Source organism: Abramis brama, assembly GCF_963993115.1.
Source record: "Abramis brama genome assembly, chromosome: 11".
NCBI classification, from domain to species: domain Eukaryota; kingdom Metazoa; phylum Chordata; class Actinopteri; order Cypriniformes; family Leuciscidae; genus Abramis; species Abramis brama.
Window position 1 is genome coordinate 35,969,264 of NC_139973.1, and position 12,580 is coordinate 35,981,843.

At 37.8% G+C, this 12,580-nt stretch overlaps 1 protein-coding gene and 1 long non-coding RNA gene across 2 annotated transcripts; both read right to left on the reverse strand.

Moving 5' to 3' along the window:
• Positions 1-615: 615 nt before the first annotated feature.
• On the reverse strand, positions 616-1,564 carry LOC311091659. Its single transcript, XR_014608144.1, has 2 exons — positions 1,358-1,564; positions 616-1,116 (listed from the first exon to the last, which is right to left on the reverse strand). It is a non-coding gene; the product is annotated as an uncharacterized lncRNA (long non-coding RNA).
• Positions 1,565-2,332: 768 nt separating this feature from the next.
• Positions 2,333-12,112, reverse strand: sec23b (SEC23 homolog B, coat complex II component). The gene is made up of 19 exons (XM_084129731.1): positions 11,944-12,112; positions 10,548-10,782; positions 9,898-9,955; positions 9,698-9,784; positions 8,690-8,926; positions 8,494-8,576; positions 8,234-8,378; positions 7,301-7,459; positions 7,066-7,181; positions 6,814-6,937; positions 6,415-6,495; positions 6,215-6,304; positions 6,020-6,126; positions 5,553-5,706; positions 5,329-5,406; positions 4,537-4,698; positions 4,355-4,441; positions 3,239-3,460; positions 2,333-3,146 (listed from the first exon to the last, which is right to left on the reverse strand). The coding sequence occupies exons 2-19, from the start codon at positions 10,766-10,768 to the stop codon at positions 3,057-3,059; spliced, it is 2,301 nt and encodes a 766-aa protein (XP_083985857.1). The 5' UTR covers positions 10,769-10,782; positions 11,944-12,112; the 3' UTR covers positions 2,333-3,056.
• Between the last annotated feature and the right edge of the window lie 468 nt (positions 12,113-12,580).

The following is a 12,580-nucleotide window of genomic DNA, read 5'->3' on the forward strand; positions in this document are numbered from 1 at the left end:
CACTTAATTGGATACTCATATAGAAACATTAAAGCCTAGTTTCACATACAGGGCTTAGATTAAGTCAGGAGTTGGCTTTAGTTAAATTAGGTAGCTTTTATAAACTTGCCTTACAAAAAAAAAATGACTGGTGTGCATCTTGAGAAAAAACAATGGCATATTTTAAGATGCACTATATTGCCAAACGTTTTGGGACGTCTGCTTTTACATGCACATGAACCGTGGCCATGGAACTGATTGGAACACCTGAATTCAATGATTTGGAGGGGTGTCCCAATACTTAGTGTATAATATAGTGTATGTCAGTGTAAGTTGCTTTCAGTTCAGACTGCTCAAACATGCATTTTAGAAGATATTTTGAAAAATGTTGGTAATCAAATGGTTGACGGTAGTCATTGATTTAAATAATAGGAAAAAAATAAAAAAAATAATACTATGGAAGTCAATGATTATTTAAGTCGACTTGAACTATCTTTTTAAGTCTCGTCTGGGAAACTGGGCATCAAGGTTAAACCCAAAACACGACCCACCCAAATGACCATCATGCAAAAACAAAACCCCCAATAATATGAAGTGAACATTGAAAAAATACATTTCAATAAACACACCAACAAATATTTAGAAAGAAGTTTATCATTCATAATATAGTTTCTGGAAAGTTTTTTTTCCCCCAACAATATGTCCAGCTCTTTTTAAAATAAAAGCTTGGGATTTTAGGTGCCAGTTAACTTAACAGATGCCATGAACACAGTATTCATTCCTGTAGAGGTGTTGATTGATCCAAAAGATGATCTTTAAGATGCAAGGCGCATATTCTGGTTGCACGGGAGTTTGATTCTCTTCATTTAAGCTGCAGGTGAGTCGAATTGTCCCAAATGCATTCATATCTCTTTTTTAATATTATTTTAAAACATGACAGTTAATCTTTTCGCTGGGAAAAAAAGACTTCTTCTTCTTCTTCATGTTTTTCACTTTCATTTGTAGATCTGAAGAGGTTTAAAAACCTTGTGGAAAATGGCACAAAATTCTCCCTGTGGACAATGGTGGATTTCATGTGTGTCGTTTCATATTTCTTCACATTAGGTCTGTTGTCTTCCTCTTCGACGGGCATTTCAACTAAAAAAACAAAACAACAACATGATATTATGAATATGTGCAATACAGTTTTAAAATTGACGCAACGTTGTCATTTCTTTAGTATAATAATGCCCCAGTGATTATTAAGCTGCTACATGACAAATTTTAAAAAACTGAGATCAACATTTACATAAGACATTACTGAAAGATAAGTCAAAATGGCTGTAGATGAATTGATGACAGCTGATCAGTAACGCTCTAGTGTCCTGTTATAATTCACCTGGAAAATCTTTTCCGTACGTGTATTGGTAAAATCCGTAACCAAACAGGGTCCACATGCCAATAGCATAGACCAGCGACGCACGCCTGTTCCATAACACAGGATCCATCAGTAATATAATGTCAAAATATGAATTCAGGCTACTGGCAACATTCACAAGGACGCTGCCATATTAAAACATGCTGTCACTTCCGTAGAGAATGAGCGACCAATCAGAACGAGTGCCTTAAAATATGCGGGGTTAAATGGTTCCCATTCAGACTCTTGCTTACGTTTATGATTTAATTAATTAAAATAACTAGTAAATAGCGTAATTATTCCTATGTATATTATTGTCCTGCCTATGTAGCAATAAAAAAATGAATAAAAAAATGAATCCTTGTAACTTTTCTCCGCTCTAGCCAGGATGAGCCAATCGCAGCTGTTGTTGGTGATTACTGGATATATTTTTTTTCAACATTTAATACAGCTTTATTTGAGTCAAATATAAATTACAAAAATGAATCAAAACGTCTTCAGATTTGGATGCGACTCCAATATTCTGTTAAACAACCAGCCAAGCGACCCCTAGAGGGCGCAAGATTCCACTAACCGGCCTGGAGCAAACAACGTTTCCGGTCCATTTTCTGCCGTCTTTTTTAGTTCCTATTGAAAGACTATAAAATAATTTTTAGCCTATAACATTTCATAATGCAGACTACTCATTTTTAATTAATATCTAATAATATTTTTAATATGATCTAATTATATTGTCTAATGTTCTATAGGCTAACAACAATTGTAATTTTTGATGGTAACAATTACATGTAGACATGGTTTAGAATTAAGTTACATTACAAATAATCAAGAAAAACTTTACAGTTAAATGAATGAAATGCAAAAGTACTATGTATTTATTTATTTTTTTTATTGTTATTTTGATGCCCCTTTTCCTCAGGTATAAAATCTTGACATAAGTAAGTACAGATGCCTCAGTCATTTTAATTTGTAATGTTTTATTTTAGATTAAGACCAGAGTTTGCACATTCAAGGTGCTCAACTTCATCTTTTGAAATGAAATAAACCTAAGAGATTCTCACTATAAATATTATGCATAGCATTAGTTCATAATTGTTGATCAAAGAAAAACTGGAATGTGGGTCACACTTCACATTTAAATTCTTTACATACAACATTCATTTAATTACAGAACTGGAGGAACAGGACTATGAAACACTGTTTCTCCCTGCACGTGAGCAGATCACAGGTACAGTTCATGAAAGTGAGAAGACTATAGATCTGTGCAATACAAAAAAAAAAGAAAAGAAAAGAACAAACGAACATAAGGATACTTGCAAATAAGCCTTAATAGATATTTCAGTCTGAACATGCATGGGAAAGAGCAGCAATCAACATGATAACAGAAGACATTCTCTCTTTGGGAAATCAGACGTTACAGGGGGAACGAATGAAACGTAACACTTCCTGTTAGACAAAACCAAACTAAATGAATTAAATAAGCAAACAAACATGACAGACAAATCCTAATTACTTGAGTAGATGAGAATTAGAAAACATCTAACAACCGTTTCTCTGGAGGACCTCCTAAACAAACATGGAGATGCATTTTGTTGTGTCAGGGTTGGATATGGAAGTTTCTTCAGATAATTGGTTCAAAAGTTCTTCTCCAATCTAAATGTACATCCTTTATTGAGGAAGTTTAGGCTGAACTCGAAACAGCCAGTTTCTTGAGATGGTCCATGAAAACTTGCAGACTAACGTCATCTGTGAGGATTGGCGCTCCGGACTCCTGCGAGAAAGATTTGTAATATTAGAGGTCAGGCATTCTTGAAAGGCCATTCATTTCAAGCATCTAAGAGAAGCACATGAAAGGGTGTGTACCTGGCCCCAGGCGTAGAGGTTGTTGTGTGTCTGGGACGGGTTGACTTTAGAGAGGAGGAAGCGGGCCTGTGAACCTCCGTGCTCGGTGTCGACGTATCTAGGCATTGGGAAGCGCGTCTGCAAGATCTCCTGAGCGTCATCCAGAGGAGCTTGAAGAAGCTGCTTGAAGTTCTCATACTCTGGCATCTCCTGGTATCCAGCCTTCCTCCACTGAGCAATAGTCTGTGAAGATGACAATAACACCATCACTAAACTGAACCATTGAACTCTGTAAAGCCTGACGTATGAAATAATAGTCAGAATATACATATTCCAATTTTATATCAAATCAGGCTTTTATGGCTCATATAGTACGATATAGCAGAATATGGAGCACATACTTGAAAAAAATGACAATTTTATTCAGAGCCCCAAACTGAGCAAAAATATGTACTTTGGTGCAGTTGCTGATTTATACAGCCAAAAAGCCAAAGACGAAATTCTGATTCTGCTTATAAAGTAAATCAGTGAGAGATCTTTATAACAGTATAGCGGCTACTGACATATCAGTTGCCACATCTCCCAATAATATGCGTTATTAAAATGAGATTTAAATGCTTAGTTTTATGTTCAAAGCTCTGTAGTTTTTATTATGGGGGCAAAAGTTATAATACAATGCAATTATAATGATGATTGAGAGATGAACAGATAAACGTTCCTCTAAAGCTTGATGTATCATATTTGATCACATTGTAATATGGTTTTTCTTAAAAAATGATGCATGGATAATCAAGTAAACCTAAGTTGCTTCAATACAGTAAGTGTTCTTCTTGAAATATTACTAATAATATAAGTTATTCTTATGTTTACTTTATAAAAATAAAAGACTTCACAGCAAAAGACTCGTGTACCACAACCTAAAGGTGGACGTGGAATGATACTGAATGGCCTTTTACTCGCTAAAGTAAAGCATCATACGTGCACTTCCAACAGGAAATGACATTGACATTTTGGCCAGATTCTAAAGTAGCATGTATCCAGGAGTGCACTGCAATTAGCTCAGTTTTTGGCACTGATTTTTTTAAAGAAATCATTATCTAAAGAGGTTTGATATAATGCAAGCATTTGAATTTGTACCTCTCCATGGTAAATCACCAACTGGAAGAAGGTGTCCATCAACAGAATGCGATCGGGAAGGATGCTGCTGCTGTCCAGAAGAACAGGCTACAAAACCAAACAAATACAGGATGAGTACAAGCTGAACTGCACTGCTCCATTGCTTCTGCTCTATAATAATGCTGGGATGGGTTTATAATCACCTCTGGAGGGCCGTAGAAAGAGTACGAGTAGAGGATGGGCTGTATCATTATCAGCGACTGTGTCAGATCCTGACGCACAAAATGATGTCTGTAGTAGGACGACTCGTCCGGACTGTTATTGAACACTTGCAGGAACGGGGATCTCCTCAAGTGGAACATGAACTGTCAAGAGAAAACCGACAACTTTTAATATCAGAAATGTGACATTCTCCAAACAGAGTTTTTAAAAATCAAATTCAACACCCTTTTAAGACCTGTACAAATAAAATTGTCCATACAATCTCAAATTAAATCATGTATTTAACTTAATTAAACAGGCACACATTCAACTGCAAAACAGGGCAACTGCAAGTTTAAAACACACAAGTCACGTTTTCTTCAATATACATATGTACTGAAATTGGTTTATGCACTATTATATCAATACATAAAAATTAGAGGTCGGTCAATATTGGATTTTTCTCCTCAAAAAGATGAGGGAGCTAAAATATGCACTCCTACAACAATCATTGCCATATTTCATCAACAGTAAGCAATCGCTTGGCATAACGGCATCCAATTGATTGCAAACTTTTGCCGCATTTTGACTTTGAACATGCAATGCTAACATTTATTTAAACCATCACCTTTTTTTCCCATTCTCAAAATTAAGACCTCTTGAAATGATAATAAAGATTTTTGTTATACCATTTAAGATATTTAAGACATCTGAACCTTAAACAAACTGACTTTTTAATCACCCGTGTAAACCTCTATTACGCAAGCGTTTAACTGAACGAGTCAATGTTTTACCTGTGGGTAGAGTGAGAGAGATTCAGACAGTTTGAAGGAGTTCGGATCATCTTTACTGAACTGGCCAAACTTCTGACACTGAAACCAAACAACAAACACAAAAACTTGAGTGTGAAGCAACTTTTACATTCAGAATTATAATAACGACTTAACGATTTGTCATATCGCCGCTTATGAATGGAGGCATTGACCTACATTTCCTTCTGAATAGCTGTGATACTCACCAAGCGAATGAGCTGCCTGTCTAGCCAGCGGAGAACGTCAGGCCCCTCCTCCGACTCCGCCCTGAAAACTCCAAGCCGGGCCATGAGGACGGCAGAGGCTTCCTGATCAAATGACGACTCGATGTGCTGGATCTGCGACTGTGCGTCAGCCCAACTAGGTGTGACAACAGAAAGAACCGGTTTGTCGAGAACAGATGACGCACATACTGAACACTCAAGAATTTGGGCTACAGAAGAGCTATTCAGGGGTAAAACTACACGCATTAAGTCTATTTTGAGCAACAGCAAACACAAATAGCACATGGAAACATGAGATATGTCGACGTAGATAACTTCAAGGCCACATCAAACGTTTATATCAACAAAGGAAATCTTATGAATGAAAAGCAACAAGCAAGTCACTAAATTCAACACGATATCGACTGAATCAGAATTTCATGAGGTTGTAAGCTGAAACCCAGACTCACTTCCTAGCAATGGTGGTGACACGGATCCGCCGCTGTGTGTTTGAGTGCTGGTACTGTGTGACAAACTGAACAGCTCCTCTTCCACCCTGAGGAACAGGGGCGTTGTGCTATAAAAATATAACATACCAGTGTTATTTTAACATCAATGTAAATATAAGCCTTCACACCCGAACAGACAATTATATGATAACATACCTGATTTACCACTTCAAAGTACATGGCCAGTGTGGTGGCAGGCGTAAGACTGCAAATCTTCCACTGACACGTTCCTCCTACACCCATTTCCTGCGGAAAAAAAGGAGACATTCTCACATATGTGTATACATGGGTGAAGTCTTATTGGAATCCATTGCAAAACTAGCATAAGCTCTTCTGCATAAATTCTTGTGACTTACATTGTCTGAAACACAGGGTCCTTTGGAGTTCAGGGACACACATGGCCCGATCGCACCCGATACCTTCAGCTCTCTTGAGGTCTGATAAGGAAAAGGCAAATGGGTTTAAGAGGTTGAATAAACAAGGGAGCATTACTTAATAGCTTACATTACTGTTCAAAAGTTTAGGGTCGGCAAGACTTTTTGAAAGAAGCCCCTTATGCTCACCAAGGCTGCACTGATTTGATCAGTAATATTGTAAAAAATAAATAAATTAAAATGTAATTTTAAATGTCTTTGCTGTCACTTTGGATCAATTTAATGCATCCTGGATGAATAAAAGTATGAATTTCTTCTAGAATTTTTTTTTCTAACAGACCCCAAAACTTCTAAACAGAGGTTTAAGGCCAACTATGTTACCTTCACTTCCAGAGTACCGCCAAAAGCCATGCGGAACTCTCCGTTGTAGTCTTTGCTGAAGACTCTTTGGAAGGTCTGCTTGAACAGAGACGTATTGAAGGAATCGCCCATGACAATGTGGCCCCTGAAACAAAACAAGAAATCATTTCAGCCATACATTACATTTCACTGGAATTGTTTGGCATTAAAGAAATAATCTGTTTAAATGACGTGTAAGATTATTAAACTCAATAATCTTCAATCAATGCTCACCCTGTGAGGTTGGAAAGACATTTCATCTCTAGCAGTCCCGTCTGATCCAGCGCACAGGCGTAGATATCGACGCTGTGTCCGTTTACAGCTGCGCGGTTAGACAGAGTCTCGTAATACTAAATAGAAGTCAACAGAAATTCTTATTTAGCTTTTGAGGAATCAAACAGAATGTTTATGGATAACCGCAAATATAAAAAGTACATCACCAGATCCTTTAATTAAAGTCTGTAATCACCTTAGTGGCCTTCTTCAGATGGCGAGCGTTGTCTTTTTGGATGTCGTGCCAGGAGCGGATGGGGGTCTTCAGTTCATCTCCCACAACCATGCCGGGTCCCTGTGTTGGCGGGCCACCGGTGAACAGCATCACACGGGCTCCTGTGTTAGGAAAAGTTCCCTACGAGCAGAATGATAGATAGAGACAATGAACGAAATGCAAACTTGTATTTAATTCTTGAGCATTCTATCCTTTTTAGGGTCGCATCTTGTTTTTGGTTCATTTGTCTTTGGTCCGAGATCGTTTGGAAGTGCATCGAGACCCCCTGAAATATGACTCTCTGTCCGCTTATTTGGTGCACACCAAGGTTTCGGATGACAGTGTTTACACTTATTGAAATGAACCGCACTAACAGAGCAACCGCACCAGAGTTTGTTTTAATCGAACCTAACATGCCAAGGGTAAACACACTCTAAATGGTGTATGTATTCCAGTCTAAACGTTTTCAAACATTGTCATCTTTTAAAGGGGGGAATAATGCATGCTAAAGTTAAATCAGTCATGCTAGATTTATTATCAAACAAACCCAAGAGTGCAGTTGGTAGAGTCTGAGTCTGAATCTTATCTTGAGAGTTATGTAAGAATAATGATTGGGTTGAGTACTAGGTACAACTGTTCTGATATGACATGACAGCTGAAGTGGACCTTGAATCTCACAGCCAGCATTACTGACAACTCACAGCTAGACCACAGTTACAATGTAAGGGGAAAATCTCTCCCACACAGTAGTGAAAGTTAGTTCAGTGAAGACGCATTTCAGAATATAATCACCTAAACTAAGTGTTTCCTGAGCTTTCCACATTTTTACATTCTCTCAATCCCTCTTCGGTCAAATACAGATTTTATTATGCCATACAAGATGAGCTTTTTAAACGAATAATGTGCTGGCTGTACCTCCAATAGTCCAATAGCAATGGAAAGGGCGATGCCTGTGGAACGCAGAGGTCTCTTCCCCTGAGGAACAGGCCAAGGGTCTCTCTGCAACTCCCCGAGCAGGTCGGTCAGGTTCATGTCCACTGCTTGCACAGGCTGCAGGAATCTAAACCAGGTGCAAAGAAAATAGAAAATGAGCACAACTGCCTTCATGTAAATCGTTTTCTTGCATGCTGAGGAGAGTGACGATTTCACAAGGTAAAATGATGATAATCTCATACCTGCAGGAAGCAGCAGCATCATGGGGGGCGAGTGGTTTGCCTTGCTGTCCAGAGGTGGCTGGTTTCATCAGTCCCAGCATCTCCTGCAAACACATGACGCATCTGATTCATTTCACTGAGAACTCTGGATTTATACCCTCACTTGTTGGCTTTTTTAGGAATGGTAAATCAAACACGATAAAGAAAGATCACTGACCTGTATCTGTTTGGGTGAAAGCTCCTTTGTGCCACGGAATACGAAGCTCTTGGCAATACCTTCACAGCTGAGCTCATGGACCTGAACCATACGGCCGAAGGTGATGAGACCCACCAGGGCGTTGGGCGGCAAGAGACTCAGAGACATCTGTAGGGATTCTTTTAGGGCCTGGAGGTCTTCCTCCTCCAGACATGTGTCCACCACATACAGGAAGATGAGAGGGGTTGGAGGTCCACGCTGAAGAGAAATACACCAGGTTACATAATGGTGACAATACTTACAATTTTGCAATAATTACAAAAAATTATTTATCATTATTTATAAATAATTGAATTTATTGATATTTATTTTTGTTATATTACTTGTATGAATAAATACAGTATTCAAGACTTTTATTAAATTAAATTAATACTTTTATTCAGCAAGGACGAATTCAACTGATGAGAATTGACATTGAAGGCATTTTTAATGTTACAAAAGATTTTTCTTTTGAACTTTCTATTAATCAAACTATGCTGAAAAAAATGTATCATGTTTCATTAAGTTGCATAACCATCTTCAACATTGATGATAAGAAATATTTCTTGAGCAGCAAAACAGCATATTAGAATGATTTCTGAGGGATCATGACACTGAAGACTGGAGTAATGATGCTTTACTATATTAAATTAGAAAAAAATAAAAATTTCACAGTATTAATGTTTTACTGTATTTCTAAATAAATGTAGTGAGAATAGGAGACTTCCTTAAAAAGCATTTAAAACATCTTACTGACCCCAAACTTTTGAATGGTATGTTCATATTGACAGGAAGGACACGTATAAAAGTTTTAAAAGGTCACAAATGGATCACTTATTTAAATTCACTGATAGTATCATCACACAGAACGACAACGTGGCTTTTGACGAGCTTCTGTCTGTGAGCCAAAGGAGTTGTAGCTAATCTATATGTTTGTACAGTACAATGTCTATGTACACTACAGAGTAAACAGAGTAAATGTAAATTTACCTGCACTATGTACTCAATGGTGGAGAACTGAGGCATTAGTTCTGCGGGCTGGTTCACTTCTGAAATGCCTGCGTATGATGGAGGAAACTGTGAAGAAACAGATGAATATTTACTTGCAGTGACAAGTGTGACTGATGCTAGAGAATCACATGGATTAAAGCCAAGAATGACAATGAGTTTATTCAGTAATGTATTCTTACAGAGTTTCTCTGGAAGCAGAAGTTGCAGGCCCATATCTTGGCTCTGAAGTCCACTTGACTACAAAAAGAAATCAAGTGTTAAATGGGCTAAAGTTGTCTAAGATGAACCCTTTCATAAGCAAGACATTAGCACATGAAGAGAAACAATCGTCTGCCTTCATTCACAGCAGTTAAAAGCAACAATTAGCAGTTCACTAACCTCACCCAATTAACATACCAAATGACAATGCGAGTAAATAACTCTTTATAGACGGTTTTAACATTTTAATAAGCTCTGGGATAATGTGATTAGCAAGTCTGTGGAAAACTATAGGAATGGACCAAATCTCCACTTGATCAAAGCATTATTTTACTAACCCTAAATTAAAAAACAGTCAAAACCAAAATTTTGTGTCACAACAAATGTTGTGTTGTGCTTTACTGTGGTTATAAATTGACGGCAACAACAATATGATAAAAGACACCGACGTTCAATTAAAAAGACAGAATGACCTGTTCTTCTGCTGACTGAAAGCTTAATTCCAGTCCACCAACTAATTAGTCATTCAGATATCATGATGAAATGTCAACATATTATTAATCTATAATGGCCACACACTGTACAAACAAACAGAACTCAACACTGCTTGGAAAAGTGATTCAGTCCTTACCAGAGTGGGTTGAGTACGGCTTTGCAATTGGCCCGGCTGCACAGTACGGGCTCGTACTGGACGGGAGGCAGGTCCGGTCTCTCTTTGAGAGGAGTGTAAAGGCAGGACACAGGAACCACAAGCCGTGTGGCCTCCAGGCGGCTGGAAGGCCAGAGGTTCCAGCTGCAGCGTATTCCATCACGATCCTCGTTCTGTTGGATGAACTCTTGGTAGGTCGCCATGACAGTGCGAACAACTGTGAACGACCAGCAAGAGCGAAATGAGCAAACAGTGAGCAGGGAAGTCTTTTTAACCCTTAACCACACCTAATGGGTTGTGTCTCCAAACTGGACGAGTAGGATAGCAGAGCCTAAAATTAAAAGCAAATACCTGAGTGACAAGAATGATTTCGCCCATGTCAGCAATGTGAATGGAAATTGCATTCTTTTATATTCGTTCTGACGAAGGAATTCTTTACGCGACTGTCATCTTTGAACAAGAGTGTTATCTACGCCAAACCCAAAACGTCACTAAGAAGTTGTTGATCAGAGATCTGCGTAGATGATTTGAGGAGCACCCCAGATGCTATTTTTAAGACACACTTGTCCTAGAATACCTACTCTCTCAGACAAAAATGTACAAAAGCTGTCACTAGGGCAGCCCTCTTTCAAAAGATACTATTGTGTACTATTTAGATACTAATATGTACCCTTAAGTGGTAAATAAGGTACAAAGGTGTAACTTTTGAAAGGGTACTTCCCCAGTGACAGCTTTTATACATGTTGTTTCTGAGTACGTACTCAACTCAAGCCACAGGTTTGCTGACTAGACACAAAACAAAGTATTAGAGAAGATTTTAACCTCTGATAACCCTAAACCAGAGGGATCCCTGGAAATGCTAAATCATGGTCCAATGCCAGTATTGACTGGTTACACAATGATAGAGTTTCCAGACAGGCATTAACTCACTGTTCCATGACACTACACATGACAAAAGTCACAAAATAGGAAACAACTACTAGGATAAAATACCGAATGAGTACAACAAACTGGTAACTGTATTGTATTGGTGTTAATATTTTACAATAGTACATATTTTAGTAAATAAAAACATCTCCTTGACGTCACGCTAACATTTTAGTGGCTAAACTCGCGCTTGATTATTCCATCACACTTTCATTACACCACATAAAAATGAAATCAGGGGAAAGCAAGATATACAGCAGAAATATCATTTAAAATAGATTGTCCTTAACATTATTGTCGAAACACACTGCTAAATAACGTTAACTTACATCCGTGTAACCGGTTAACACACTAACATAACTGACTTCCGTTCATTAATCCGGGGTCTGCGATTTAAATCTAACACATCACCGGGCCCCATTTCATTCCTAAAACGCGGCAATAGACGTACCTTTTTAATCAATGAGGATTTTGATCCAGGCTGTAATAAATAATATGTAATAATCGTGATCACACCACCATTGACAAGTGAAAATGACTTCGTCGTGCAGGATTCGCCCCGGCCGGTGTTCCTGGAGCTCAGAAGAGAGTGACGTGTTACTACACACTCGGTGCGCAACGATTGGCTGCTTCCGTCTGACGTCAAGAGAACGTTACGCCGCAGTGTCGAATTTCTGTGCGTAGATGCGTAGACGCAGCGTAGGATGCAAATGAGTTCTGCGTAGACCACAAATTTCTCGCATACCTTTTGCGTTATACATTATATCCATGCCGTGAAATAAAAAGGGCTAGGCAATGTATTATATTATATTATATTATATTATATTATATTATATTATATTATATTATATTATATTATATTATATTATATTATATTATGTTATATTATATTATATTATATTATATTATAAAAACTAGCGCTGCATTATATTATATAATAAAAAATAGCATTTAGTACTGAAATCTGTTTATTAATATTGATGGATTCATATAATATGTAAATAAGTGAATTTTCATGAGATGTGCCTAATTTTATCGTTTTAAAAGTGTACATGGATAAAGCCACAGTACAAAGAATCTTGTGTAAT

Coding starts and splice junctions, on each gene's coding strand:
- sec23b (XM_084129731.1), bottom strand. CDS start 10,768: ATGGCGACCTACCAAGAGTTCATCCAACAGAACGAGGATCGTGATGGA. Junction 8,577..8,689: donor TTTCACCCAAACAGATACAG/GTCAGTGATCTT, acceptor ATGTGTTTGCAG/GAGATGCTGGGACTGATGAA. Junction 7,460..8,233: donor TTGCTATTGGACTATTGGAG/GTACAGCCAGCA, acceptor TTCTGCTCGTAG/GGAACTTTTCCTAACACAGG.